This window comes from Furipterus horrens, unplaced genomic scaffold (assembly GCF_987537825.1).
Source record: "Furipterus horrens unplaced genomic scaffold, mFurHor1.1.pri manual_scaffold_3, whole genome shotgun sequence".
NCBI lineage: Eukaryota > Metazoa > Chordata > Mammalia > Chiroptera > Furipteridae > Furipterus > Furipterus horrens.
In genome coordinates, this window is record NW_028327173.1 from 190,644,623 (window position 1) to 190,672,292 (window position 27,670).

Below are 27,670 nucleotides of genomic sequence, written 5' to 3' on the forward strand. Positions count from 1 at the left end.
AGGTGCAACCTGGGAATGAACAGATGCATTAGGGAGGGCCCAGCTGGGAACAATACCCCATTTGCACCCTGGTTTCCTCCACTAAATATCCAGAAACTAACCTCCACCTCCAAGGGATGGAGGATCATAGCTAATATGGGTCAAGTCCACTCACAGAGCCAGATCTTTCCTAACATGCTGGGGGCTCCTCCCTTCCATTCGAATTCAGTTCAACAAGTATTTCGTGAGTACTTACTATGTGCTGAGCACTGGAGAGAGCTGAAGCTATTTGTGATCCAGAGCTGCCTTCATGAGGCATGGAGCAAATCGGTGTCTACACACAGTAAACATACAAAGGCCACACACTCTGAGGCCGAAGCAGGAGCCCTGGGCTCAAGGGCCATTCCTCACACTGTTCCCTCCATCCTGCCTGTTCTCCCCTTCCTGCTCCTCCTACAGGAATCTCACTGAATCCTTCGTGATTCGGCTCCAAACAAAATGGATTGCCCCTACTTTGTTTCCCTCAGGGCTGAGGTCAGAGCAGTCAGGGGTGAGGACTCCCTCAGAGCCCAGCACAGAGCTGGCACAAGGCCAGGCCCTTAAAGCCTGTGGACAAATGAAATGACTGAGTGGCCAATTCCGAATGGAGCTAGAGGAAGGAGGGCAGGGCCAACCCAGCCCTTGGGAGAGGATGGTTCTGTCCTCCTGGCTCTTATCTGAGGCCAGGAGGCCACGTGGCCTCCAAAGACCTGACAGCAGCTCCTTCCTGAGCAATGCGGGACACAAGTGGCCAAAGGGATAAGTGGCTGCTGCAAAGGGAAGGGCTCAGAGAGAGGCCGGCAGAGCTGCCTCTGCCCTCACTGTAAGGGCACCTTCGCTCTCTCAAGCCCCACTGGGAAGCAGCAGGGCCCGAACTTTCAACCCCAGGTCACATCTGCCTCTCTAGAGAAAGCAGGGAGAGAACAGGATGGGGAGCGGGGAGGGAAACCAACATCCCGGGGCCGGTGGGGAGCTGTACCCTGGCCAGGAGGCGGCCAGGAGGCGGAGGGAGGGACTTGGTACTGCCACGCCACCAGGGACACGCAGCCCTGAGGCCTGTGTTGGGCGTGCCAAGGCCGATGGGCTGGGCTGCTCGAGTCAGGTCCCGGCTTCAGGGGCCGCTCCCTGCCCTACCCCACCCCCGCTGGGTGCTGCAGAGAGAGCTGCATGGCCGAACCCGGCGCGTCCAGCCCGTGAGTCCCAGGCACGCTAGGGGCACCGCTGCAAGGGGCTCAGGCCCAGGAGGTGGACGGGGGCAGTGAGAGGAGGGGTCATCCTCACCTGGGGCGGGGATGGTGAGGAGCCGGGCAAACACTGTACCTGCGCGAGCCAGAACCTCCTTCCGCGCGGCCACAGTGCCGCCACTCACCGTTCACGCGCTCGGGGCACCGTGCACCGTGGCCCTAGGCTTTGCGCCCTCCAGCCAGGTGCAGGCTTCTGGCCGGGTGCAGCTAGCCATTGGCTGCAGATGAGCTCATCCTCTCCGTTAGAATAAACCACCAATCAGCGCCCAGTTCGGCTTCTGCCAGCTCTTAAAGTCCCGGCGCGGAGCGCTGGGGAAGGGGCCAGGATTGGGGAGGGGCTAGGGGGTCAGAGCCCTTATCGTCTTTGTCTACCGGTGTGTCTCAAGTATGAGAAGAGCATCTGGTGCATAGTATTGCTCAATAAGTATTTGCTGAACGAATGAATGAGCTCTGAAGAATGAGAAGAAATTAACCAAGAAAAGTATTTTGTTAGAACTCTCCGGAGAAACAGAATCAAAAACATGGCTGGAAAGACAGACAGATAAATGTATTTCTTATATAAGAAATAGGCTCACCCTGACTGGTGGGCTCAGTTGCTTGAGCGTCGATTTGCAAAGCGGAAGGTTGCTGGTTCAATTCCTAGTCAGGGCACATGCCTGTGTGGTGGGCTGGTTCCCGGGCAGGGTACATACAAGAGGAAACTGATCAATGTTTCACACACATCGATGTTTCTCTCCCTTTCTCTTTCCCTTCCCATCTCTTAAAAAATAAACAAATAAAATCTTTAAAGAAAAAAAAAAAGAAAAAAGAAACAAGCTCATGAAATTATAGAGGTTGAGAAGATCCATGATCTGCCCTCTGCAAGCTGGAAAAAAAGTTTTTCACTGCCTAGGAAAGCCTAGGCATAGTACCTAATCACTTAACATGGAACATCTTACGTAAAAAAATTATTTAAAAAATATTAAAACTACACTATTGGTGACTACTATTTTTTAAAATTTATTTTTAGAGAGAGGGAAGAGAAGGAGAAAGAGAGGGAGAGGAACACCGATGTGCGAGAGTAACATTGGTTGCCTCTCCCACGCCTGCCCCAAACTGGGGACCTGGCCTGCTACCTAGGCATGTGCCCTGACCAGGGATCAAACTGGTGACCTTTCAGTTTGTGGGATGATGTCCAAGCCACACCAGCCAGGGCTAGTTACTATTATTAATCCTTGATAATACTAAGACAGAGAAAGGTTAAGTAATTTGCTTAAACGAAATAGGAGCACTAGGTATCAAACCTTGACGGTTTGGCTCCAAAACCCAAGCTCTGGACCACTAGGCTGATCACATTATGCTCCTAACAGTGGTGTTATCCAGGGAGTGGAGGCAGGGAACTGGACTTAGGGGAGGGAGCAGGCAGTGGTCAAATAAAGCTTCACAATTTCCCTTAATGTTCTATATATTTAAAGAACAGAGTAAATTGGCATATATTTCTGATGTTAAAATTATTTTTAAAATTATATATTAATGTCTATACATGTAATTAGATAATTATATTTTGCAGAATATAACAATTAGTGCAATAAAGAAGTGGACAGTGCTTCATAAGATTCTGATGGTGCACTAGACCCAGTTTGATGGAGAGGGGTGTTTGGGATCCTTTCCTGAGGAAGAGCCTTTGAGCTGAGTTATGGATGATGCATGCTTGTTAGTCAGCAAGGTTAAGAGGTTGGGTGTGGGAGGTGGGGAGGGGTTTCCTGGCAGAGGAAAAAGCCTGAGCAAAGGTTCCATAGGGGCACTGCAAATTTGAGGAACTAAGAAAAGACAAGTGTTAGACCTTAGAGAATTAGGCACGAGGTTAGACTGGAGAGGTGGACAGAGGTCAGACCTCATGGTGGCTTCCAGGCTGAAGGAAAGGACTGGGATTTTAATTCTAAGAACAACAAAATTCTGATGGGCACCATAGAAATCTCTGGAATCACTTTTGCAGAGCTGTGTTATGGCAGTGAGTGGAAATGCTAAGGAAGAGACAGAAAGTGTAGACAACTCTCCAATGCCCAAGAGCAAGACAGGGAGGCCTCTGGAGGGAGCATGCGCAATTGAGGGATTGGTCTGATTTTTGCTGCTGTTGTTATTTTTATGATGGGAGAGACTTCTACACACAAAGGCATATCCACAAGGATGTTCTTAATAGCATTGTTTATTATAACAATAACAACAACAACAAAAAGAACCTAAATATCCAACAATAGATCTAGTAAAGAAATGATGGGATAGCCAAATCATGCAATGCGTTTCTGTACTTTAAAAATCATATTGTAGGAAGATATCTAATGTCATGGAGGAAATGTCTATAACGTATTAAGTTTAAAAGGCAAGTAATAAAAGAACAAGTATATTATGATCTCATTTTGGTATCAGAAGGGAAGAATATGTGGCAGCCTGTCTCCTTCAGCTCCTCCATTCTTCCTGTCTTTGTGCATGATGGTGGGAGGAAGGCATCTTTTGAAATAATGCAACATCATAAGAATTATACCAAGAGAAGTGATTCCCTTTATCAAAAGAGAGTTTTATTTGTCTTGTGGGTGCTTTATGTGGGTCCAGGATGGAGCTGGGATGTTGGAGGAGGGAAGAGGAAAAAGAAGGAAGGGGCTTCTGACTCAAGCGTAGGTCAGCTTTATACCAAAGCTGAAAAAAGTGTATTGCTCGTTCTCTGGATTTTTGTTATAGACTATAAGGAAGATTTGGGGGAGGAGCTAATAAAAAAGATGTAACTATTCAATATCTGAAACAAGAGGCTGAGTTTACTGCTTGCTTAAGCAAGGGAGAGCTGTACTTGCAAGGCGCAGTCTCGGAGCAAGGCAGAGAGAGTCTCATACAGGCTCTGGGGAAATATGGAGTTCAGGGATGAGTCAGCTTTCAGAGTATGTAGGAGTTGGTTGACCTAGAAGCATGGTCAATTGAGTGAGGCTGTTCCTGACCAGTCATTTTTAGAAGGTAAGTAATTACCGACTGAGCACACGGTAACCCAGGCCCAGAGCAGGGTTATTGAAACAAGTGGATATGTAAACCAAGTTTCTAACTGGTTCTAAGAATTACTTGTCATAGCCATATAACAATGAGTCCCCTCCTGAGAGGATGGGAACGTTTTATTCTCAGGGAAAGGAGCAGAACAGGAGGAAGGTTCTTGGAGAAGCAGCCCATGTGGAGCCTTTGCTGCAGGAGCTCATCTTGCTTGGCCAGAGCTGATTTCTAAAGAAGGATCCCAGAGACACCAGAGTCTCCTGGATCTGGACTCAGGACTTGGTTGTGAGAAGTGTTACTCCGTCTGAGACAGATCAGTAAGTCAGGACAAGTGGAATAGGGCAGCTGGGACGAACAGCTGAATAAACTGGATGGGCAATTTGCAGCCACTTCCCTGGAGATAACATCTAGGTCTCAGCTGTATTTCAGCTCCAGGCCCAGAGAAGCAGTAAAACCAGGTGGGAGACACTAGGACCAGCTGCAATGACTAAAGACCCCCTCTGGCACTGACCTATCAGTAGAGTCCTCCACCCTGAAAGAGCACACCTGGAAAACTGATGCATATTCTGCTGAAACCCTCCTGGAGACCTCCTCTAGGATTCCCTCCCACAAGAGACAGAGAAAAGACTCAAGACAAAGGACCAGCACACTCCCTCCCTCTGTGGAGCAGCCCGCTTCCTCCTCTTCTTCTCCCTCTGCTTCCCCCAGAGGTGGGCATCTCCTAAACTCTAAAGGTCCCCACAAGACTTGCAACCAGGACAGCAATGGGCAGCAGCAGCTGGTCCCAGGCTAACCCCCTGAACTTGTCCCAAAGGCCCCCTTTTCTCTGACTTCCCAGTGAGTTAAGGCAGCCCAGCCTAGACTCTCCTGTTGCTTCTGCTACCCTAGGCCCTTCCTTGTTTCACTGTCCCCTGCTTCAATAAACATACCCTTATTGTCACCTGGACTCATGTTGTAAAATCTTTCCTGCATAAAGTCAAGAACCCACACATTACCGGCTGGCCCTTGGCAGACCCACTCAAGGCCGTAAGCCGAGTCTGGTGAGAAGCTGCATTTCCAGTTGATTTGGGGAGGACAGATCCAGGACGGCCCCAGGTTCTGACCTCCCTCCTGCACCATGACCTCTCTGGCCCCACAGGGCTGGAGGTGGGTCTGCAAGGGAACCAGCCCTGGAGGCCTCCACAGTTGGCTGCTGCTGGCAGGCTGCCAGCCCCCTGACCAACGCCCCCCAACCATTTGGGGGCTGAAGGGGCTGAAATTCCTCCGGTAGATTTCCCACCCTCTCAGTACTTTCTTCCCTCTTGTCTGGCAAGTGAGAAGGCTTCATGGGCTTCAGAAGAGGACCGGGGCAGAGATGGCTCTGAAAGGCATAAAGAGCTCAAAGGGAGAAAGAGATCACCATGACGGTCTAAGCCTCAGCCCCTGTAGGGGGGACAGGTGGTCCTCTGTCTGTAAACAGCCAGCCAGGTGGGCTTGGGCTCCCATTACTGTGCTGCCCACAGGGCAACTCGTGGGTGGTCCTGCTGCTGCTGATGGGTGTGGGGGCAGGGGCCCGGAGGACAGAGAAGGAAAAGGGGAAGCTGTAGAGCATGCAGGTGGGGGTCTCTCCTACTCTGAGTCCAACTGAGGACAGGGGCTGAGTCTCCAGAGTGCCTCCGTGAGAGGTCAGCCAGGCAGCAGGACCTTCTACCTGTCACCCAGGTAACACGTTCTCAGGGAGAGAAGCAGGGAGCAGGCCTAGCTCTGTGAGGGAGGAGGGCTCTGCCTCCTCCCTGCCTGATTGTCCTGCCTGGTGGTTTCCACAGCAATGAAGTCACCTCAGGCACTGGAAACACACCAACTTTTTTGATTTGGAGCCCCATGGCCTCTGATGTGGGGCCTCCAGAGTGCTAGCAGGGGCCAGGCCCTCGTGGGCCTCATCACAGCCAATGTGGGGGTGGGGGTGGGGGGGTGGGAGAGCACTCCAGGCTTCGCTCAGGAAAGGGAGGGGTTCACCTTATCTGGGAACATGGGTGCTGGGCCCTGGGGCTGACAGACAGCCACCTTTTACACCAAGGCTCTGTCACCGCCCTGTCTGGAGCCTTGATTTCCCACCAGAGAGTGTGGAGGGGTCTATTCTGTCCACCCACCTTGCGCTGTCTGGCCTTCTTCTCTGGCCTGGAGCAAAGCCCTCCTCCTCCTCTGCTCTGCTCCTCATCCTCAGTGGGAGAGGAGATGGTGAGGAGTGGGCTTGGAGGTGAATCTGGCTTCAGTTCCATTTTGGTCACTTAGTGGTAACTTTTATTATTATTATTTTAAACAGCTAAAGCAGTTTTAAAGATTTTTTGTTGATTGATTGATTTTAGAGAGAGGGAGAAACATCAATTTTGTTGTTCTGTTATCGTATTTAGCTAAAAAAGGGGAGCAAAGGGACTTAGGCACTGAGCTCAATAAACTGGGGAGCAGAAGCCTGTTTGCTTCATCAGGAAGCTACAGCTTCGCACCCCAGGGGATCACAGCAACCCCCGCCAAGGGGGTTAGCACTCCTCCCTTCAGCACCTCTGGTACCTGATTGTTGCAGGGTTCAGGGGAGGTTCTAGACCTATCAAAAGCCTAAGAAAACTTGGGAAGTTGATTGTTCCTTTGAAAAGGCACACGGTTCGTCCCAGCTCAAGCTAATGTAACCTCAGGGGAACACAGAAGCTCTCTCCCGCTCTCTCTGGCTCGTGACAGGCACCCGTGTACTCACACACCCTCTCTCCATAGTGGTGTGGCCCTAGCAGCAGCGTGGCCCCTGGCCGTGCACACGCCACACTCAGGCTCCGGGTAGGAGCCTGAACACTGCGGCACAACCATGGACTGCAGCTGAAGCACACACTAAGCAGCTGGATGTTGGGCTGGACTGCACTTGAATTTGGAGCAGAAACTCTGGACATTGGCTTTTGAGTCAACCTTCCTGAAGACAAGATTGGACGTTTTCCATGATGAGATGGATGGAGATGGGACATTAGAAATTCAGAAGGGGGACCCCCCCCTAATTTTACATCATCAATAAAGTTCACTATGGAGCCTCATCCTCCCATGTGGGTCTCAGGAAATTCTTTTCCTTAAGATACCTCAAGAACTTGTTTTCCACCGGTAACAGTTCCACTTATGTTATGCATTTGTTGGTTGATTCTTTTTGTTTGTTTGTTTTGTTTGTTTGTTAAGTATATTTTATTGATTATGTTGTTATAGTAGTCCCATTTTTTTCCCTTCGCTCCCCTCTGCCCAGTAACCCCCTTCCCTCCAGCAATCCCAGCCCCCTTAGTTCATGTCCATGGGTTGTGCACACAAGCTCCTTGGCTTCACCCTTTCCTAAATTATTCTTAACTTCCCCCATCTACCCTGTACCAACCAATTATGCTTCTTAATCCCTGTACCTTTTCCCCATTTCTCCCCCTTCCCCCTCCCTGCTGATAAAACTCCAAATTATCCCCATTCCTATGATTCTGTTCCTATTCTGGTTTGTTTAGTTGGATTTTGTTTTCATTTTTTAGATCCAGTTGTTGATAGTTGTGAGTTTGTTGTCATTTTAATGTTCATAGTTTTGATCTTCTTTTTCTTAAGTAAGTCCCTTTGACATTTCATATAATAAGGGCTTGGTGATGATGAACTCCTTTAGCTTTACCTTGTCTGGGAAGCACTTCATCTGTCCTTCCATTCTAAGTGATAGCTTTGCTGGATAGAGTAATCTTGGTTGTAGGTCCTTGCTTTTCATCACATCGAATACTGCTTGCCAGTCCCTTCTTGCTTGCAAAATTTTTTTGAGGAATCAGCTGATAGTCTTATAGGCACCCCTTTGTAGGAAACTCTCTGCTTTTCTCTGGCTGCTTTTAAGATTCTCTCTTTAACCTTTGGCATTTTAATTATGATGTGTCTTAGTGTCGTCCTCTTTGGGTCCAACTCATTTTGGACTCGCTGTCTTCCTGGACTTGGATGTCTATTTCCTTCATCAAATTTGGGAAGTTTTCCTTCATTATCTTTTCACATAAGTTTTCAATTTCTTGCTCTTCCTCTTCTTCTGGCACACATATGATTCAGGTGTTGGCATGTTTAAAGTTGTCCCAGAGGCTCCTAAGCCTCTCCCCATTTTTTCCAATTCTTGTTTTCTCATTCTGTACTGATTGACTATTTTTTTCTTCCTTAGGTTCCAAAACATCGATTTGAACCCCGGTTTCCTTCCCTTCACCATTGGTTTTGTGTGGATTTTCTTTTGTTTCATTTAAAATAGCCTTCACTTTACCCCTTATGCATTTGCCATACTCAAGCACATCTGTCAAGCCTGTGAGCATCTTTATCACCAGTGTTTTGAACTCTACGTCTGTTAGGTTGGCTCTCTCCTCATCACTTAGTTCTCCCACTGGAACCTTGATCTACTCCCTCTTTTGAGCCATACCTCTCTGTCTCCTCATCTTGACAGACTCCTGTGTTTCTTTGCCTCTGTATCTTAGGTAGAGCTGTTGCTCCTGTTATGTTGTAAAGGACGAAGCCTTAGGGATTTTTCAGTACAGAGTGACCCTGTTTCACTATGTTGTGGTGCTGTTGGGGGGGGGGCGTCTGAGAGGGAACAATGCTGCTTGCTCAGCACTCGCCCCTTTTCCAGGCACTTCTCCCACTTCCATATGGGACTGGCACCTCTCTAGCTGTTGCCCTGGCCATTGTTCCCAAAGTGGGTGGGCCTGCAGACGTTCTAGGACTGTGGGGGCCCTTTGAACAAACAGACTCTACTGAGAGACTGGCAGTTTCTTCCTCCACCCCAACCCTCACTGGTTTGCACAGTCAGATGCAATGAGGGTTAATTTTCCCCCGGCACTGGGACCATGAGCTGTGCAGTCTGGTCTGGTGCTGGGAGCACTCTCCAGGTGTCCCTCCCTACTTTTTAAAACGTGTGACTGCACTTTCCACCAGCCTGCTGCTGCCTCCACCACACCGCATTCTTTCCTCCCTGGCTCTGCCCATCCTACCTGTCTGGATGAGTATTTCTTCTTTATATCTTTGTTTGTTGGGCTTCCATGCAGCTCAATTTTTATGGAACTTCTGGTTGTCTCTAGTTTTGAGGTAGTTGTATTCCTTCTTAGCTGTGGAGGGAGATGCAGCGTGTCTGTCTGGGCCTCCATCTTGGCCGGAAGTCCATGTTTGTTGGTTCTTATAAGTGCCTTGACCAGGGATTGAACCTGTAACCTTGACACATCAGGATGATGCTCTAACCAACTGAGCTGTCTGGCCAGGGCCATTACTGGTAAATTAAAAAATTCTGGCTTACTTAACTTTCACGGTTTTTGACAAGCCTGGGCCTTGCCTTCTTCACTTGTAAAATAAGGAGGTAGAATGAATTCTTTGTAAATTTACTTTCAGCCTTGAATTCCAAGATCCTGTCACTCTCCTGCTTAAAATATTTTCCTGCTTAAAAAATTCAGTGCCTCCCACTGCCTAGCAAAGCCCTAACAACCTAGGATGGCATCCAGCCTACCTTCCGGCTTTATCTATCACTCATCTGCTCCACATACCTTAAGCATCAAAACCGAACCATTTGAAAATCTCTGCACAGCTATGGGTTTTCCACCTCTGGGTCTTTGCTAACGGGTTGCGTGGACTTAGAACACTTTCCCAGTCATCTCCCCACATTCAGTGTTGCCTGTTCCTAGAGTCACAGCTCAAATACAACGCCAGCCCTGATTTCCCCCAGGTGTAAGTCATCTCAGATATCTCACATTTCTTTAGTAGCACCTCCTCTGCATTTGCTTAACCACCTGGCCTTCTTTCCCTCTTTTATAATCACCTGTGTGGATCTGATTCCTTTGACTAACTTTGTAACATCATAGACAGTGTCTTCTTATCTCCATCTGGGTAACCCTAACTAACCCAGGCATTCCCCTGGGCTGGGTCTCTGCCTTATTGAGTGAGCCTCTCTCAAAGAACATTAGGAACTTCCACATGAGGGATGTGTAGCAGCACTTTTCAAAACCATCCCTTCACTCCCCAAATTGTCTTAAATCATCAGAAGCTTTTATGTCAACAAAACCCCAAGTTCTTTCTCTGGGTCTAGCCTCGAGGTCTTTTCTTTCCCCTTGTTAGCTTGCCTTCTCTCTTAATCCTTAGGTAGACCAACTCAGCTTTTTCAGCTAAGACCTCTCTCCTATTCTTATTTCTTGCAGAATGAGATTTCCTTCGGTAAGTGGGAAACTGGGAAGACTTTCACATACATTGCATTTTGCCCCCTTACACATGCCATGCCTGCTCCTAGTAGATTCAAAAATGCTCATGAATGAATGACTGATCAGCGTAACCAGCCCACATGGGAAATGAAGACCGAACTCTCTCTTCTCTCCATCTAAACCAAGCCATTATCATTGGTTGCTTGGATGTGCCACAGCCTTGTAAGTGGTTTTTGGTCCTCTGGTTTTGTGTCCCAAGAGTCCGTTCTCCATACAGAAGGCAGAGTGATCCTTCAGAAATATATGTAATAATCACTTCATTCTCCCGCTTGAAACCCTCTAATGGTTTCCCTCCACATTATAAAAAAATTCAAACTCCTGACCCTGCAAACCTCTCCATGATCTGCCCCCTGCCTACCTCTAGCATCACATCTTGTGTCCCCTCCCTGGCCCATCATGCTCCCGTCACACTGGGATCCCTGCGAGGGCTTTTGCATCAGCACTGTCTTCTGTTTGGAGTGCTCTGTACTCTTGTCCTCTGTTTTGGAGTGAACTCTTTCCTGTCCTCCAAACGTCACCATAAATGTCACCTCCACAGAGAGGCCCTCCTGGTCTAGAGTACCTCTCCCTGAACACTATCTCATCACCTTTCCTTATTTTCAATTCAACCCCTATGGCTGCATAACAAACTGCCCCCAATTTTTTATTATTATATCTCATGATTCCACTGGTTAGCAAGTCAAACAGGGCAGAGCCTGTCTCTGCTCCATGGGGTCTGGGGCTTCTGCTGAGATGACTGTAAAAGCGGGGAGCCTGGAACAACTGGAGGTTGGCTGAGCATCCCTCTATCCCCACACCTCTATTTGGGCTTTCTTCTGACACAGGGACCTCATGATAGTTGAACTTCTTATGTGGGAGCTCAGGGTTGCAAGAGACCAAGGCAGAAGCTTCCTGTTCTCTTGAAAGGACTTGGAACTATTATAGGTTCTCTTCTGCAATACTCTATTGATCAGAGTAGAGCCAGGTCAACTCAGATTCAGGGGGAGGGACTAGAGACCTTCCCTCACGGGGAGGAGTCAAAGAATTCAAGGCCATATCTAATGTGCCAGAACCACATTTTGGCAACGACATTTCCTTATTAATTTCTTTGTGTACACGTGTAACTTGCTTATTGAGCAAGTAGTGAAAGTACAAGCAAACCTGTTTTTTTCTTTCTCTCATCATTGTTTCTAGATGAACTATGTTGATTCTCCCTTTCTTGTCTCTTAATAGCATTTTGGGAAGATCTTCTAATGTTCCTGTCATTTTTATTTATTAAAGGTCCATATTCATCTAGACTGGTGCATCCAATTTAAGTATAACACCTCTTTCTTCCCAAGACAGGGCCTGGATTTGACTAAAGCGCACAGAGAGGGACATGGTCTGCCCTATGCTCCTCCCCACTTCCCTCTCTTTCACACAGAGCTGGGAAGAGAAACTGGGGGAAAGTCCCTTTTAGCTGTGGCCATTCCTTCTCTGGTTATGACTGTGCCTAGCATGACTGGCGTCCAGGTGCCAACTTTCTTGTTGGTAACCGCAGGGCTACCCCACAGCACTGTTCCCTGCTGTGGTTCCTTTCTAGCTCTGTGTCTGGTACCCTCCACTCAGCCACTGCCCCAACCCGACACCCACAGACTATATAGCCTGTGGGGTCTGCTCACCCGCATGCCTCCCTTTTGGGATAATGTGGGCAAGAATAATCATGGCCACTCACTTTCCCCCATGGTTCCTTGACCCATGCGAAACTCCTACTGGATCTTCAAGGTGTCCCCTCTCTTCTCATCACTCTTCAGTTATCCACTTCCCCCACTTCTCATTCAGCTAGCACAGGGGCAAATCCAGCTCCAGGGAGAGGAGGGGGAGGGGCCAGCAACCTGGGTCTCCATCTCTGTCTCCAGCAGCAACCTTACCTCCCTCTACCTTCCTTCACCCTTCCTGGTCTTTGGCTTATGGAGGGTGCTTAAGGGGGTGCTGGGTGATGTTTGGGCCTAGCAGAATTACTTCCGCCATGTCTTAATAAATCCTATAGGTAGATGTGTCCCGCCTCAAATTGTTTCTTTGTTTTATTTTTAGAGGGGAAGGGAGGGAGAAAGAGAGGGAGAAAAACATCAGTGTGTGGTTGCCTTTCACACATTCCCAACTGGGGACCTGGCCTGCAACCCAGGCGTGTGCCCTGACTGAGAGTCAAACCAGCGACACTTTGGTTTGCAGGCTGGCGCTCAGTCCACTGAGACACACCAGCCAGAGCTGTTTCTTTGCTTAGAGTACAGTGTACACAAGGCCCTTTTCTCCTTAGTTCTAGGTCCAGTCATCAGTTTGAGTAACAAAAAGTCCGCGCAATGTCCTGTAACACACGATTATGGTCTGTCTCCCCGCTCAAATACAGGGTCTGTGAGAGCAGGTCCTTGGTACCCAGGACAGTGTCAGGTGGTACTCCACAAATACAGAATGAGCTAGTGGAAAGGGCCGTTTAGAACCTAGCTGATCTGAAAGGACTGCCAATATGATCAAATGGACCAGCCACTTCCTTTCCTACTCATTCCCACAGCTCCTGGGTGTGGGGGCAAATGTCTGCATCTCTGTCTACTTCTCTAGAGGTCTATGGCCTGGTTAGGGAGACTGACCTCCATGTGGGTGTTCTGTGAAGCTGAGGGCCTTGAGATGCTACAGGGACTGGGTTGGGGTCCCTGGGGCCAAGCCAGGGCCTGGCCAAGGACAGAAAGGGTGCTAGTCTCAGCTTTCAGTCCATCAAAGGCAATGGCTCAGAATCGCTGCAGCCCAAGATGAGAGAAGCAGGAGAGAAAGTGAGGTTCTTCTGCAAAGCCTGTCCTCTGGAGCTGGCCCACACCCCTCTGTAATCACCAGCCAGAAGCACGTTCTGAACAGAGTGGCTTGCCGGGGCCTAGGACTCAGTGAACAGACTGCCAAGGGCAGCTGCCTCAGCAGGGCCCACCCTCCCCACCCCACCAGACTGACCTTGGCTTCCTGCCACAGCCCAAGCGGGCCTGCCCCCGGGTCCCCACGGGCTTGTCCTGAGCAGCCTGCACTGAGAGAGAAACTTCCTACAACACTAAAACGACATATCTTTCAGGTCAGAGGTAGATAGGAGTCTGATAGTATGTGGTTTGCACTTAAAAAAAAATTTTAAAGCATTTTTTCTTGTTTCACGCCAAGGCCTTCAGAAAGAAGGCAGAGGAAGACGGCAAGTAAGAGGAAAAGGAAATCTAGCAGCATGTGCCCACTGCTGCACTCGGCAGCCTGGGCAGGCTGGAAGTGGGCAGTTCAATCCTCTGGGGGGCCAGAACCTGAGGAGCCCGGAGCTTCCATTCACTCAGAGTCCAGAGAACCAGGCACTGGCCTGGGTGTGGGGTGGCCTTGAGGGGAGGAAAAAGGGACCAGGACCAGGCTCTTGAATTTGAGGGTATTCAGAAGAGACAGGGGCCAGGGTCCCCCAACTTCGGGGCCAAGATTACATCTTGGGAACCACACTTATGGGAAGAGTGAACCTCAAGTTTTTTGCCTAAAGCAGTTGGGAGGAAGATACCCCAGGAAGCTGCAGAAGAGGCTGGAGCCACCCTGAGGGTACCCTTGGGCCCATGATCCCTTCTTCTGTCCTGCTTCCATTTTCTGCGGTTGCCCACTGCGCCGGCAGACACACTCCCCTGCAGATGCAGTTTCCAGACTAGAATAACTTTATTCAAGAGAATCTGGCTTGGCAGTCAGACAGCCACATAAAGCAGCTCGCTCCATGTCCAGCCTGGGGCCCACACTTTGCCTGTGTCCCTGACAGGGGCAGAATGGAAGCCTTCCTTGGCCATAAAGAACAATGTCCCAGCACAAGCAGTAGCCGGATGTGAGGAGAAACTGCAGGGGACAAGAAGTGACAAAGGCCCCAGATGACCACTGTCTGCTCTCCAGGATGCAGAGCCATGGCCAGACTAGGAAGACCCCGCCACCCCTGCTTGCCTCCCACTCAGCCGGGGCCATGGCCACCAGAGCAAGCCACTCCACCCCTGTCCTTGCCAGCAGCTTCCAAAGCAAGGGCTGCTCGTCCGTGCAGAGCCCAAAGCCCAGGGACAGGCTGTGGGATCCCCCTCTTCTCTTCTTTCATCTCCAGCCCCTTGGAGACCCCTGGGGCTTCTGGGGCCTGACTAGCCCCTGACAAAGCCGCATATCTTGCTTCTTCCCAAGCTGGCACACACGCGATCCATGGCTGCCTTCTTCCTCTCACGTTCTGTTTAAGGCACTGAATTCCTGAGGGTCCTGTCCCTCATCTTGAGGGAGCGAGTCATTCAGCAGGGATACAATTGGCTAATAAATAGAGGGCAGGTGCCAGCAGGGAGGTAACTGAGAGTGTGGCAATAATAAATACAGGAGCCAGGTGTGGGGTCTCTCTCTGCCGAGGGGCTGGTTACCTCAAGGGAGTAGTATTGCCGCACCTGCCGGAGACCAAACACAGAAAGCAAGTATCAGCACACCGTGGAAGGTGGGGTCCCTCCTATGGGAGGGGGGACAAACCCAGAGGGGAAGCTTGGACAGAAAGCACAGGGAGATGGCAGCATGCCAGGATCTCTGCTTGCACCAAGGCCAAAAAGAAGCTATTAGCTATCCTTCGCCAAGCATGTACCCCGGCACCCAGCACTGCGCTAAGCACTCTCTCATTTACCCTTAACAATATCTCGTGAAGAAGGCTCTGTTATCATCCTTTTGCCGATGAGGAAACTGAGACTCAGAGAGGTTAAGAAACCTGCCCAAGGTCACACAGCTAGTGGGTGACATGAACGCAGTCTGGATCCACACTCTAATACTTCTGATTACTCTGGGACAGCAGTCTTCAAACAAGGGTACAGGTACCCCTAGATATACATCAAAATTGTCCAAGACTTATTTGAGTACTTATGGTTTTAAAGGAGTCCGTTTTCAATTTTCCTAACTGCCTGCCTAAAGGGTCTGCTCCCTGCCATCTTGAGAGTTCACAATTGCCTTTCTACCTGGGAGCATCCTGCCTATTTCGGATGCTGTGGCCATACTTCATCCTACGACAAAGGAATCCAGGGACACCAAACAAAGAAGAGCTTGAGATATTGGTGCAGGTGTTGAGAAAGAAAATATGGTAAATGACTTGGTGACCAAGCCTTTTGTAAATCAGGTGGGTTCCAAGTCTTTCCTTTCAACAAAATTAAAGAAGAACTCAACCGAACTGTCAGCTAACATGTCATGAGAAGATCACCTTGAGGCTTTGGCAAATAACTTGGAAGAAGTTTGTGGATGAAAAAGGGCCCACATACCAAAACTGACAAGCTCAGGGGAGGCCGGCCTTGCAGGCCCCACAAACTCAGAGACCAAGAGTAACCACACAGGATGGTCTGAAGATAAAAATTCCTCAGTAAAAGTGGGTCATAGTGGGTAGGCACGCCCTAGACCAGTAGCTTCTTTGACAAAGGTCAGTCTTTTCCTTAGGTGAGCCAACTGTCTTCTTCCATTTAAGATAACATACCTTTGAAATGTCAGAGTGATTTCCTTTTCTAGACCCCTCAGAGTATAACCTTGAACCAGAGACCACACCCCTCACCGTTACCTTGCTCCCTGCATACCACCTCACTGTGCTGTGGATGTTAACTGCCCTGGATCCACTGATGTGAAACAAGTATGTGTCTGTCTGTTTCACTTTTATCCAGTCTCAGAGATTTCCTTGCTTTGCTTTCTCTTGCCTCCCTAATCTACCACCAATGGATTTCACCCTCCGCAGATCTCCTTACAACTGGATTCTAATAAATAAAATAAGCTGCAGGACTGCCACTCCCTGCAGCATTTCCTCAATCCATTGAGATTTTGCTTCCCAGCAATGGTCAGTTTGGCTCAAATAAACTTTAAAAATTCTCTTATGTTGACAAGTTCAAGTGAATGACATCTAGTCCCATTTACTTATTGGTGTGAGCATGGTTTCCCAACTTTTTCATCTGTGTAAAATGGGGAACAGGAATGGAATTAATGCTAAGTCTTGCCGCAGTCTGGAAGGAGCTAACATTCATTAACAGGTTCATTAATTGAAAGAGGTAGCCACATCCATCTCATTGAGATGCATCCCTAATGAGACTGATTGCACTTTTATGTTTAACATTTATGAAAATACGGTGTATTTGTGCTGTTTTGGTCAATTGGTACTACTAATAATTATCATAATTCATTCCAGGAGAAAATTTTTAGAGTTTATGTTTACAGGAAACTTAAAATAATTGAAACTTATATACCATTATTGTAGCAGATACACACATGACAAGGTGATAAATAAAAGACTTGAACATTCAAAATAACTACATTAGACTGAAATTCGGTGGAGGAAGTCAAATGGAAATATAAGTTCAAGGGAAAAAGAAGCAATGCAAATATTTATATTTTTTTTGTTGCTGTTGCTCATTTCTTTTTAAAGTGTATGATGGCATTAAATTAGCATGTCTTATTCCATAGGTTACAGCTGAAGAATATAGTGGCTTTATAGAACATTAATATTTATAACATGCCAGAAATTACATCTTTGCAACTATTTATAACTTTGATGAAAAAGTTCAAAGCTAACTTAAAAATAAGCAAGGACCCTGGCCAGATGGCTCAGTTGGTTGGAGCATTGCCCTGTACACAAAGAGGTCACAGGTTCAATCCTGGTCAGGGCACATACCCAGGTTCCAGGTTTGGTCCCTGGTCAGGGCACGTATAGGAGGCAACTGATCAATGTTTCTCTCTCAAACCAATGTTTTTCTGTCTGTCTGTCTGTCTGTCTCTTTCCTTTCCTCTCTAAAATCATAAACATATCCTCGGGTGAGGACTAAAAATAATATTTTTTAATAAGCAAGGGAGCACATGGGTTTTTGAAATTCTTTCAGGAGATCGCTGAATGAGATGTTTGAAGACTGCTGCCCCGGAGGATGGAGCAATAGGACACATCCTATCTGGGCCTGCCTGGCCGCGGGGTGCGGGGAGCAGCCATGCACTGACTACACTGCCAGTTCCTTCCCCAGGTTGTGGCTTGGGCCCAGCAGAGCAATGAGGGCCACATGCCTTTAGGAGGCCAACTTCCCCAGAGTCCCTGTCTTCATGGGGTGGGATGGACATCTCTGCTCACGGAGGGGCGGACCCATGGGCTAAGATGTGGGTCAGTTCTAGTCCCATGGCATGAAATGATTTGCTGGTGTCTTGAAGCTGAAAGTAACTGTGGTGTGACTGAGTTACTGTAGATATGAAATGTTTTATTTTTACTCTTTACTCTCACAGATTTAGGTTTTCCCTTCTCTAATCCTTCTCTCTCAGCCACAATCAGGCCTGGACTCCAATGTGGACTTCCAGATGTGAAGCCAAGATGGAGAGATAACATTGAGAGGGAAATAGGAAGTAAGTGGACCTCAAGACCCCCTAGGGGGACAGAAACATGGGCCTGAGAGCCAGTGGGCGATTGCTCTTTCCCCAAGGCCTCTAGGAAGTAGCCCAGGATACATTTTCAGTGCTGGACTTTGCATCACTAGAAGGTAAGCACTTAAGAGCAAGAACTTCGTTGCTTTGTTTACTAGTATACCTGGCAACAGTAAGTGCTTGGCAAATATTTCTAGAATGACTAAATGCTTGGTGGGCCCCTGATCCCTCATTTAACACAGAAAAGAAAAACTAGGTTTAGAGAGGGGACATGACTTGCTCAAGGACACAAAGAGACTCAGCCTAAGCCTGGACAAAAACCAAGTCCCCCTGACGCTTCCTGGGCCCTGGGATCTCTAGGAATGCAGCTCCCTGTTCTGGCCCCTAAGGCTGCTCTGGGCCTTGCTTTCCCACTTCCTGACCACTAATTCCTGCTGGTGGGAGCTTCCCTCTGGCCCAGCCTCCTTATCATCCCTGGGCCCCCCAGCACACTCACAGGTGGCAGACTGTGGGTCTCTGCTTCTCTTTCTTCCTCTTCCCACTGCCCTTGTGTCTCCTCCTGCAATAAGCCAAAAGCATCAGGACAGAGTGGCTGGGAGTTTCCCATGCTAGGATAGGGGCTGGCAGACCCGAGAATAGCCTGGAGCCCCAACCACTTACCTTTCTGGCTTTACCACGTCCCACACAGGCCTGGGGAAACAGAGAGGCACAGGGGAGAATCAGAAGAATGGTAAGCAGGGGTTCCCTCCACCTCCACCCCCACCCCCACCCCCCATCTTGGACATTGGGAGTTCTGGTCCCGCAGTTGGTGCTGAAGCCACTAGGGGGCAACATGGAGCTAGTGAGGGAGAGATGGCCAGAGGCCTCTGGCCTTCAGCTCCCACTCCAGACTCTGGCGACCCCGCCACGAGACATACAAATTTCCCCTCGGGTCCCCTTTCCGTAGCCTTCTGCACTTCTCAGCTTCTTGGCATCAAATCTGGGGATTTGCAAGCCTGTTCTTTCCTGCCTTCGCTGTTTACGTCTTTGCTTGTTTCTGCCCTTCATTCCAGGGCGTACTGAGAGTTTCCTCAAGGACAGTGAATGAGACCAGTTAAGGCTGCCTGTCAGGACACAACTGCCACCCCCAGTGGGGACGTGTGATGCTGCAGGCAACAGCAGGAGGAATGGGCAAGGAGTGGAGGGAGGAGAGGTAAGCACAGCCGCGGTCACAGGCGTGCCCTGGCTCTGCCTCTGCAGCTATGGCTGTTGGCCCGGAAGCGAGAAGAAAGGTTGTCCCTGTTGGTCAGTTTGTTGGAAGGGGACAGGGCCTCAGTCTTCTCTGGAAACAGGGAGGGGGTTCGGGGCCGCATGGCCAAGGAATGTTGCCCTATGGCTGTCTCCCTGGGGAGCCAGGGCAGGTCCCAGGGCTTCTTGGACTGCCTGGTTATGTGTCTCCCATCTTGGGCAAGTTGGACATGTTCATGGAGCCTCAGTCTCCTCGTCTACCTGCCCCAACAGTGGCTGTGAGGGCAAAGGTGATGTGGAATGTGAAAGGTCACCATGTAACACTGGGCCTGGGAGGGTTCATGATGGAGCTATTGTTGTATGGCTAACCCTGGCTGGGAGCTGTGGGAGGAAAGTGACTGAGGCAGGACCCCAAGAGTGGTAGAGTCAAGAGGTCCTAGAGCCTGGGCTCAGGTCCAAGAAGGCAGCAGAGCCCTGGACTCTAAGCAGGGCCAATCCCCAGGGCAGTGCTGGGTCTTCTGGAGAATGGCCATGAGAGGTAGTGTGAAAAAGGGTGGGCTTAGGGGTTGGACAGGCTAGGGTTCACTCGTAAGCTGTGGCAAATCATGTAACCACACCCAGCCTCAGTTTCCTCATCCATAACATGGGGTTGATGATAGTACCTACCACCCAGGGTTGTTATGAGAGCAGGCACCTTGTCTGTCTTGCTCACCACTCTATCCTAAGCATCTAGGACAGTGCCTGGCATACAGTAGGTGCTCAATTAATTCTCATTTGAATAAGAATAAGAACATTTGAACATTGAATGAAAAAACACATTCAAGTGCCCAGTGTGGGGCTAGGCACACAGTAGGGCGCAATAAATGGTGGTGGTACCCCTTCTTCCCGCCCCAGAATAAGGCTCTTGTCTGGGGTACCAGGACAACACCTCAGCTCATTTCTCTCCTCCCTAGGCCTGGCTGCCAGTGCCCAGCTTGTGCTTCCTGATAACTAATGTTCAGAGTGCCCTGGGAGTGGGCTAGTCAGAGGCTCTGCTGGGTGGGGGTGCAATTTTACAGAAACTTCAATGCCTCCTTCCTTCTGCCCCTTCCCTCCTGCCATGGCTTCTATCCTGTGCTCCTCTGCCCGGTTGTCTCCTTCCACAGGCACCAGCCCAGTCTAGAACTAAGCTCAGGCTTAAAATGTCCTTGCCTCAGAGTCTCTTCCAGGGCTGTGTCAGCTGCCTGGCATCTCAGGGAGGGGAGGGGGATGGTATGCCCTGAGCCCCTACAAGTCTGAGAGGGACTCAGGCTTCCTTTGCCCCTGGGGCTTCTCGGTAGCTGTGCTCCAACCACTGGAACCACCTCCTTGGGCAAAAACTGGCTGATGGGGGGACAAAATACAGCTGCCTCTGGCCCCTGATTTCCCTGGTCTCCCTCAGCCAGGAAGGAAGTGTAGCCTGCAGCAGGGATGGGCAGCCACGTGTCTTAGTCTGCCAAGGGCACGGGGCATGCCCCTGCCACTCCCTGATGACCTACCTGCACTCGCAGCGTTTGTGCTGAGAGAATGTCATCTCCACATAGGAGGGCTGCTTCTTAGAGCCGATCTTCAGGATCTGCAGGGACAGAAAGGTTGGATGCCTGGACTGAGGGCGGGGAGGTGGCCCTGGGTTTCCCCCACTCTTTCTACCCACTTCTTGGAAGGAAGACCAGACTCCATGTTTGTTCTTATTCTGCTTTGCATGTGGGGCAAACAGCCCTCCCACCTGCATGTGAATGTGAGGGAGGGGCCCCTGTCCCCCACTATCCACAGTCACCAGCATCACAACAGAGTAGGAAGGGGACCCATGCTCTGGAGTCAGAAAGATGCATGTTGAAATTTTGGATCTTCCACCTACTGAGCAAGGGAAATAACATTTCTGAACCTTAATTCCCTCATCTGTACAATGGGAATAACACTTGCCTTGAAGGACTGACTGTTGAGGTAGCATTTATGAAGTGCCTAGCACAGTGCTTGGCATTACTTAGTAAGTGCTCCACAAAGCACTGTGTGTGTGTGTGTGTGTGTGTGTGTGTGTGTGTGTGTGTGTGTGAGCAAGGCTCAGGGCACCAAATGCTCCTGGTATAAACAGGGACTCCTTGAGTCCGAGCAGATTCGAATCTTTTCCATCCTCAACCAGATATCTTGGGTCCTAGAATAGGGCTAAACTAGAGCCTGAGACAGATGATAGGGGAGGAGGTGAGTAGGTTCAAAGTCAGGATGTAAGCTCAAAAAGGAAGGTCGCTGTGCTGGGTGGTAAGAGCATGGACCGGGAGGCAGTTGCAGACCTGTGACCTTGGCCTGTCCTCCTACTCTCTCCAGGTCCCTTCTGCTGGGTAGGTTCTGTGGCCCTCTGAGTGGGGTGTGGACAACGGGGCAGGCGGGACATGAGGATGAGACCCTTCCTACCTGCATGGTGACATTGGCTGTCTCCACCGGCACACAATGCAGGGATTCATCACCACAGCAGCCGGTGCAGCGCAGCAGGGCGACACAAGATGGGTTGAACATGTACTGCACCTCATTGGGGTACAGCGACATGATGTTCACCAGCTTCTCCATTGACCGGCAGTAGCTGCGACCCCACACTTCCTGGAAGGGCACCACTACAAGGGGGCACAGTTAGCTGGGTCAGATTAGGAGGGGCCTGCTCCTCAAAGCCCCAGTCCTGGCTCCTTCAGCTTTGCAGAGCCTTCTGGGTTTAGCCCACACTTCCTCCTCCAGGATGCCCTCAGCCTTATCTAAGCTCCCTCTGCTCTGAACTGATGTGATCCCTCTGGGAAGACTGCTGGACCCTTCACTCCTCTACCAGATAGAAATCCCAGTGGAATAGAATTCCTGTGTCCTGAGCTTCCCATTGTATTCCCAGCTTAGGCCCCCATACCTGCCTCGGCCCTCGGAGGTTTAAGGAGCGTGCCCTGGCCGCTCCCCAGGCCCACCGGGTCTTTCGCAGGCTTGGCCTGGTGCTTCCTCAGTCTTGGGGAATTTGTGGAAAACAGTGAAGTTCCGTGAGATTGGCTTGCAGAGTCCCATGGGGAGGGTTAGCCTTCGCCCTAGTCCTTATTTCCTGCCCCACTCTGGACCACCTCCCCCGCCAGGCAGCCGAGATTGCAACCAGCAAAGCACCCCATCCCCACTCCTCATTTTACTGGGACCGGTCCTCAGGCCCAACTGGGCCATCTCACCATGCTTCCCACCTCTGGGCTGTGTGCCTCCCCCATTTCTCGTTTCTAACCTAATGAAGCCTACCACCCGTTTCTCAAAGCCCGCCTCGCTGCCTCCTCTTCAAAGCCTTCTCCAACTTTTACAGGAAGAACAGATGTTCTTCTCTGAGCATAACTAGGCCGCAGGCTTGCCTTATCTCAGTCACTGGTGGTTCTTATCTCCTTTACAACCAAGTCGAGGCTCCATGAGGACAGGGACCCAAGCAACCGGAAAACACTAGCTAAATAATTACTGATTGATTGGATGACAGTTCACTGAAGATGATGAGGGACATCCCTGACCACCACAATGTCCTGGTGGTCATGAGCAAGAGCTTTGGGGGGCCTATTTGGAACCTCTCAAAAGATGCTACTCCTTCAGGGGAAGGCCTGGGGTCTGGTCCCCAACAGAGGGAAGTGGGTAGTCAGAACCAGGAGACCTGTCTTCTAGTCCTGGCCCTACACTGGCTGTGTGACCTTGGGGAGGTCATGTAACCTTTCTGGGTATATCAGTTTTCTCAGCTGGGGAAAAAGAAGTAGGCTGGGAATGAATGGTTGCTAAGGTCTCTCCCAGCTCTGACAGATGACCTGTGATTCCAATCTACACAACCCAGTCCAGCCTTGAGACCATGGGCAGAGAAATATCTTCATCCCTGGCTTATCCTGCCCGACACATGATGGTTGTCCTCAGCTGGTGGCAGAGGATATGAGAGCTGGGTCACCGGGGGGCCCTGAAGTCTCTGCCCTAGAGCAGTGGTTCACCCAGCAGCCCCTCAGCTCCTTCCACAGCCCTTTCTAGAAGGCAGAAGGGGCCAAAGTCCATTCCACTGAGCCTATGAGGATGTGAGTCCCAGGGTAATCTCAGAGGAAAAATAAACTTCAGCCCTAGCAGAGGCCCCGAGGAAAGGCTGCAAGCTGGTGGAAAATACCCAAGAGGCGGTGTGTCCACGTGGAGCTGGCTGAGGAGGCCACAGAGGCAATAAACTGAGCTTATCTGGGCGTCTGCGGCTCCATTCTGCTTTCTCTGCTGAGGGGCACTGGGCTGGGCCCAGGGATGGGGGAAAGACCAGATGCCTCCCCCGATCCTCTCTCTCCAGGCCACTGGGACACTCTCCCTGGACCCCCAAGAGGGAAACAAGCCCCCTTCCCCATAAGCAGCCCCGCAGCCCCAGGGAAGCCGGTCTTTGCAGGGCGCGCAGGGCACCTCCCTATCATAATTCCACGAATGCGTGTTTAGTCTAAAAGCTTCATGAGCACTGTGTAACTGAACATTTAATCTCCACCTTGGAAAGCATAAATAATAGAGGATAGCCAGCTGACGAAGTGCTATAGAAAACTCAGAATCCTCCCCTGGGACCAGCCATTACGGAGGGGGACAGCAGCAAGAAGGGGTACCTCAGCCCCCTACCAGTCTGCAGACAGACTCCCATCCAGCTGGGCTGTTGGGGCCACAGCCAGGTTAAGCAGAGCCAGCTGAGCCTTGGCGGCAAAAGAAGGGATTTCCTTTCCTCACCCCCACTCCCTACCACACAGACTGCAACAACAGGGCCCTGAAACCCGCTACATGGCCAGATCGTGCTGGGGGAAGGCTGAGAAGGAGGTGAGCTGGGCCTGATTTACCTGGCAGCCTCCAGCAAAAAGGGCGATTCATCCCTGGAGGCCGCTGTCTGGGTGTGTGGGAAAAACAAAAGACGCCGGCTGGGTAAGGGGTCAGTTGAGCAAGCGGTGACCACTCCCAGGTGTGGGCTGAGGCCCTCAGGAAAGAGCTCTGCTCAGCTGCTCCTGAGAGCACTTCCTCTGGCCCAGATCTGCTCCCGAGGCAACAGTGGGGAGAAGAGGAGTGGGAGGCTGTGGCCCAGCCAAGCGCCAGGCCAGGGCCAGACCGTCCACGAAGGCTGCTCCTAGGGCCACGAGTGGGGTCTCAGCTCTCAGCAGCTCTGTGGGCGAGCCTCCTAGCTGGCTACTGCCCAGGATGAAGGAGACTCAAGAAGGGAAATGTTGAATCCTGAGAGCAAGCTCCTGGGGAGGCTGCGGGAGGCCACGGGGCTGGGCAGAACTGCTGGCCCCCAGCCCAAGCCCTGCAGGTGTCCTCTCCATAGTCACTGGTGGGGCATGCAGCTAGCCTGCCACAAGGGACACTACTCATGTCTGCTCAGCCGTGAGCCGTGGATACTGAGGAGTGTCCAAGGCTTTAAGCAATGCTAAGGGCCTCTGTGAGCCTCAGGTTCTTCATCTATAAAATCTGGAGACTACAAATGCCTTCCTACTTCACAGCCTGTGGTCAACACAGAATTATAGCAAGTGCACAGTACTGTTACCATGAGAGTAATCCATGGCTGCAAAGCACAGACCCTGCTGTCTGCTGTCCAGTGTTAGCAGGAAGGGTGGCACTTTGAGATTTTGGTAACTGGGGTCCAAAGCTCATGGGACTTCCCGCGGCCATCATACAGGCTCCCCTAATATCAGAATGACAGGTTTGCTGCCCTAATGAACTGACTCTTCCAAGCCTCCTCACCTTGGCCCCTGGAAGATATATGCTCCTGTGTCCCCTCCATGGAGTCAGAGAATCCTACAATCTTAGAAAAAACCCTCAGACATTATGTAATCTACTGTTCTCATTTACAAATGAAGAAACTGAGGCTCAGACTTCTCCAGTAACTGGTGCCTGGAATACACTAAAAGCATCAAAAAGGACATGGGGTGGAGATGGTGACGGGTCCCTCCCCAAATCTCAGAGAGTATAATATTGGGCCCGTCCCAGGGGGCACAGCAAGGGGAGGGAGAATTATCAACCAAGCCAAGGTCTGCCACCTCTCCTACCTTTTCAGTGCTCAAGGCACCTGGGATTCAGGCATGAGAGAATGGCCAGGCCCGGGAGGGTCTGGCTACCAGACAGGCAGGCCAGCAGAGAGGATTTCCAGCTCACACTGGCTATCCCGTACGTGCGTGTGCTTGTCCCTACACGCTCCCTCTCCCACAGGGCTGTGGGAAGCCTCAGAAATGGTGTGTGGCCCCACTGCACGTCTTGGAGAGGCAGAGAGGGTGGAGCGAGGCAGGGGGCCTGGCATGAGCATCCTGCCTTCTGCACGTATGTCTCTTTGGCAACCACCTAGCCCTTTGAAGATTTGCTCCTGATGCAACCCGGGGTGGGGAGTGGAGAGGCCAGGGAGGACATGGCTCATGTTCTGTCTGTTTGTAATCAATGGGAAGGCCTGGCTGTTAGGAAGGGCTGGCTGCTGGGAAGGTCCCTTCTCCCCTCCCACGTCTCTTGATTGCATGTCCTCTGCACCCAGCTCCCAGACCACCAATCAAGCCTCCTGCACTCACTGCCCTCCCTGCCCTCCAAGACCTCATCCGCCCCCTGACATCACACTAGGAAGGGCTCTGAACAACTAGACTAATGCTGGGTATACTGGCCCCAGCCCTGCTCTCTGGGTGACCAGGGCCCAGGAATACACCTCCCTAGGCCTCCGGGTCACAATGGGCAGATTTCTCAAGCCCTGGGAACTTTGTCAGCCAGGGCATCAGCCAGCTTGCAGACTTCCCCCAACTTAATGTCATCCTGCACCCACCCTTCATGCCAGTCCCTTCCCATCCTCTGCAGAGGTGTGAGAGGACAGGACTCGGTGAGCATACACACCAAACCCAGTGTGCTTACCTTCTGTCTCTGATGAATTGTCCCTCGCAGGCAAGGCCAATTGCTGTGGACAGAAAAGTGCAGATATGCAGGGGACCACCACTGGCCTCTGTGCTCCGGGGCGAGTGTGCTGGCAAGAGCATAGAAGCCCCTCTATGCTCCTTCTCACCCACTGCACACACTCTGCCCCGTCTCAGAATTGTCTTTCCAGGTCCAACTAAAATCTAGCTAGACTCTGGCCTCAGTTTCCTCATTTAGAAAGAGTGGGAGTCCGGAGGCTTCTGGGGACACTTCGCTTTCTGTGTCTGAAAGATATTGCAATCCTTTGGGGTAGCCCCCAGGCCAGCCCTGCTGGGCCCTACGCAGCCTACTTTGGCTGGGTGCCAGAGTTTGGGAGAAGTGATCAGCTGGTGGGAGCTAAGGGGCTGGAGCAGTGGCGCCATGAGCTGGTACTGCCGGTAACATTACACCTCTGGCCAGCCCTGCATCAGGCAAGCAGGTGGCTGCTGCTGGGGCTATTCTGCCTCAGGGGTCTGTCTAGCCCACTCATTCTTGGGCTGGGGCCAGGGGCTCCCAGGGCAGTGGGACAGCATAGTGGGAAGGCAGCTCATTGGCTTTGTCAGGATTTCACTGCCCAAACTGGCTCCTGGCCAGACTCCCCCCACTCCTGGGAAAAGGGCCCTGATCACTTCCCCAGGCCCTGCACGTGAGACCTCAGGCTGCCCACCAGGGAGAGACAGCACAGCAGGACCTCTTGTCTTGCCCCCAGCCCACCCTGGAGCCCTGGGCTCCGCCCGGGGGCCCTGATGGGGGCAGGACCCAGCCTCCCCACCTTCGGCCTCTTCTACCGCTTCCCCTCCACCAGACCAGGTCAGAGGTCCTGGGGGCGCCTGCCTGGTCACAGGCCTCAACCCTGACCACAGGCCTGGGATTAGTGGAGAGATGCTTTTAGCAAAGCCACTGTGGCTCCAGGGGCCAGACAGGAAACCTCTCTCCCTTTTCTGTGGCTTCCCTGCCCCCACCAAGACAGACCCCAGAGCTGAAGTCTGGGTCAGCCCAGCCTGAGGTCTCCTTCCAGAAAGCATGGTCCAGCCTGACTCCTGGGAAATGTATGGACATCCTTGGAGGTGCCGCTTCCGGGAGTGGGACTGTGATTTCTGAGCCCTCTGCTTTGAGTACAGGGGTGGGAAGATCAGGGAAGCCAGGCTAGGATGTTGGGGGTCTTACCTGGGAGGGCACAGCAGGCAGTGCCAGCCCAGGCAGAAGCTGCAGGAAGCAGGTGAGAAGCCTCATGGCAAGCATCTTCTCAGATGTCCCAAGCCAGCAAAGTCACCCTGCTCATCCCCCTCGGGGAGCCCCTGGCACAGGAGGAGAGGAGCTGACTGGGGGGCTGGATGTCCCCCTCACTACTGCCCCGAGGTCCCCGCTGGTGGCCCGAGCATCCTCTGGAAGCCCTGGGAATTCAGGAGCCCTTAGGTAAGTCTGTGGCTGGGAAACCTGATGCGAAGCGCCCGGCGGGGCGAGGCGGCGTGCGGCAGTCGGGCCCCCGGGGAAGGTCCGTCGGGCTCTCAGCGCGACCCTAGGTCTCCTCCCAGCCGGCCAGTGAAGATCTGGCTTCCTGCTCAGACAGCAGCTCCCTTCTGGGACTGGAGCTTGTTGGCGACTGGGTTTCAAGGGCCGCAAATGGGGCGGGAT

At 51.2% G+C, this 27,670-nt stretch overlaps 1 protein-coding gene across 3 annotated transcripts; it reads right to left on the reverse strand.

Annotated features, from left to right (window-relative positions):
- Window positions 1-14,160: 14,160 nt before the first annotated feature.
- On the reverse strand, window positions 14,161-27,643 carry PGF (placental growth factor). 3 transcript variants are annotated; one of them, XM_090272096.1, is made up of 8 exons: window positions 27,473-27,643; window positions 27,203-27,333; window positions 25,997-26,039; window positions 21,545-21,741; window positions 20,635-20,711; window positions 18,551-18,580; window positions 18,387-18,449; window positions 14,161-14,925 (listed from the first exon to the last, which is right to left on the reverse strand). In XM_090272096.1, exons 2-8 carry the CDS (start codon window positions 27,275-27,277, stop codon window positions 14,898-14,900), a joined length of 513 nt encoding a protein of 170 aa, XP_090128222.1. In that variant the 5' UTR covers window positions 27,278-27,333; window positions 27,473-27,643; the 3' UTR covers window positions 14,161-14,897. The 3 variants fall into 3 exon arrangements, with proteins under 3 accessions (XP_090128222.1, XP_090128221.1, XP_090128223.1); XM_090272095.1 differs by having other exon boundaries at window positions 27,203-27,643; XM_090272097.1 differs by lacking the exon at window positions 18,387-18,449 and having other exon boundaries at window positions 27,203-27,643.
- Between the last annotated feature and the right edge of the window lie 27 nt (window positions 27,644-27,670).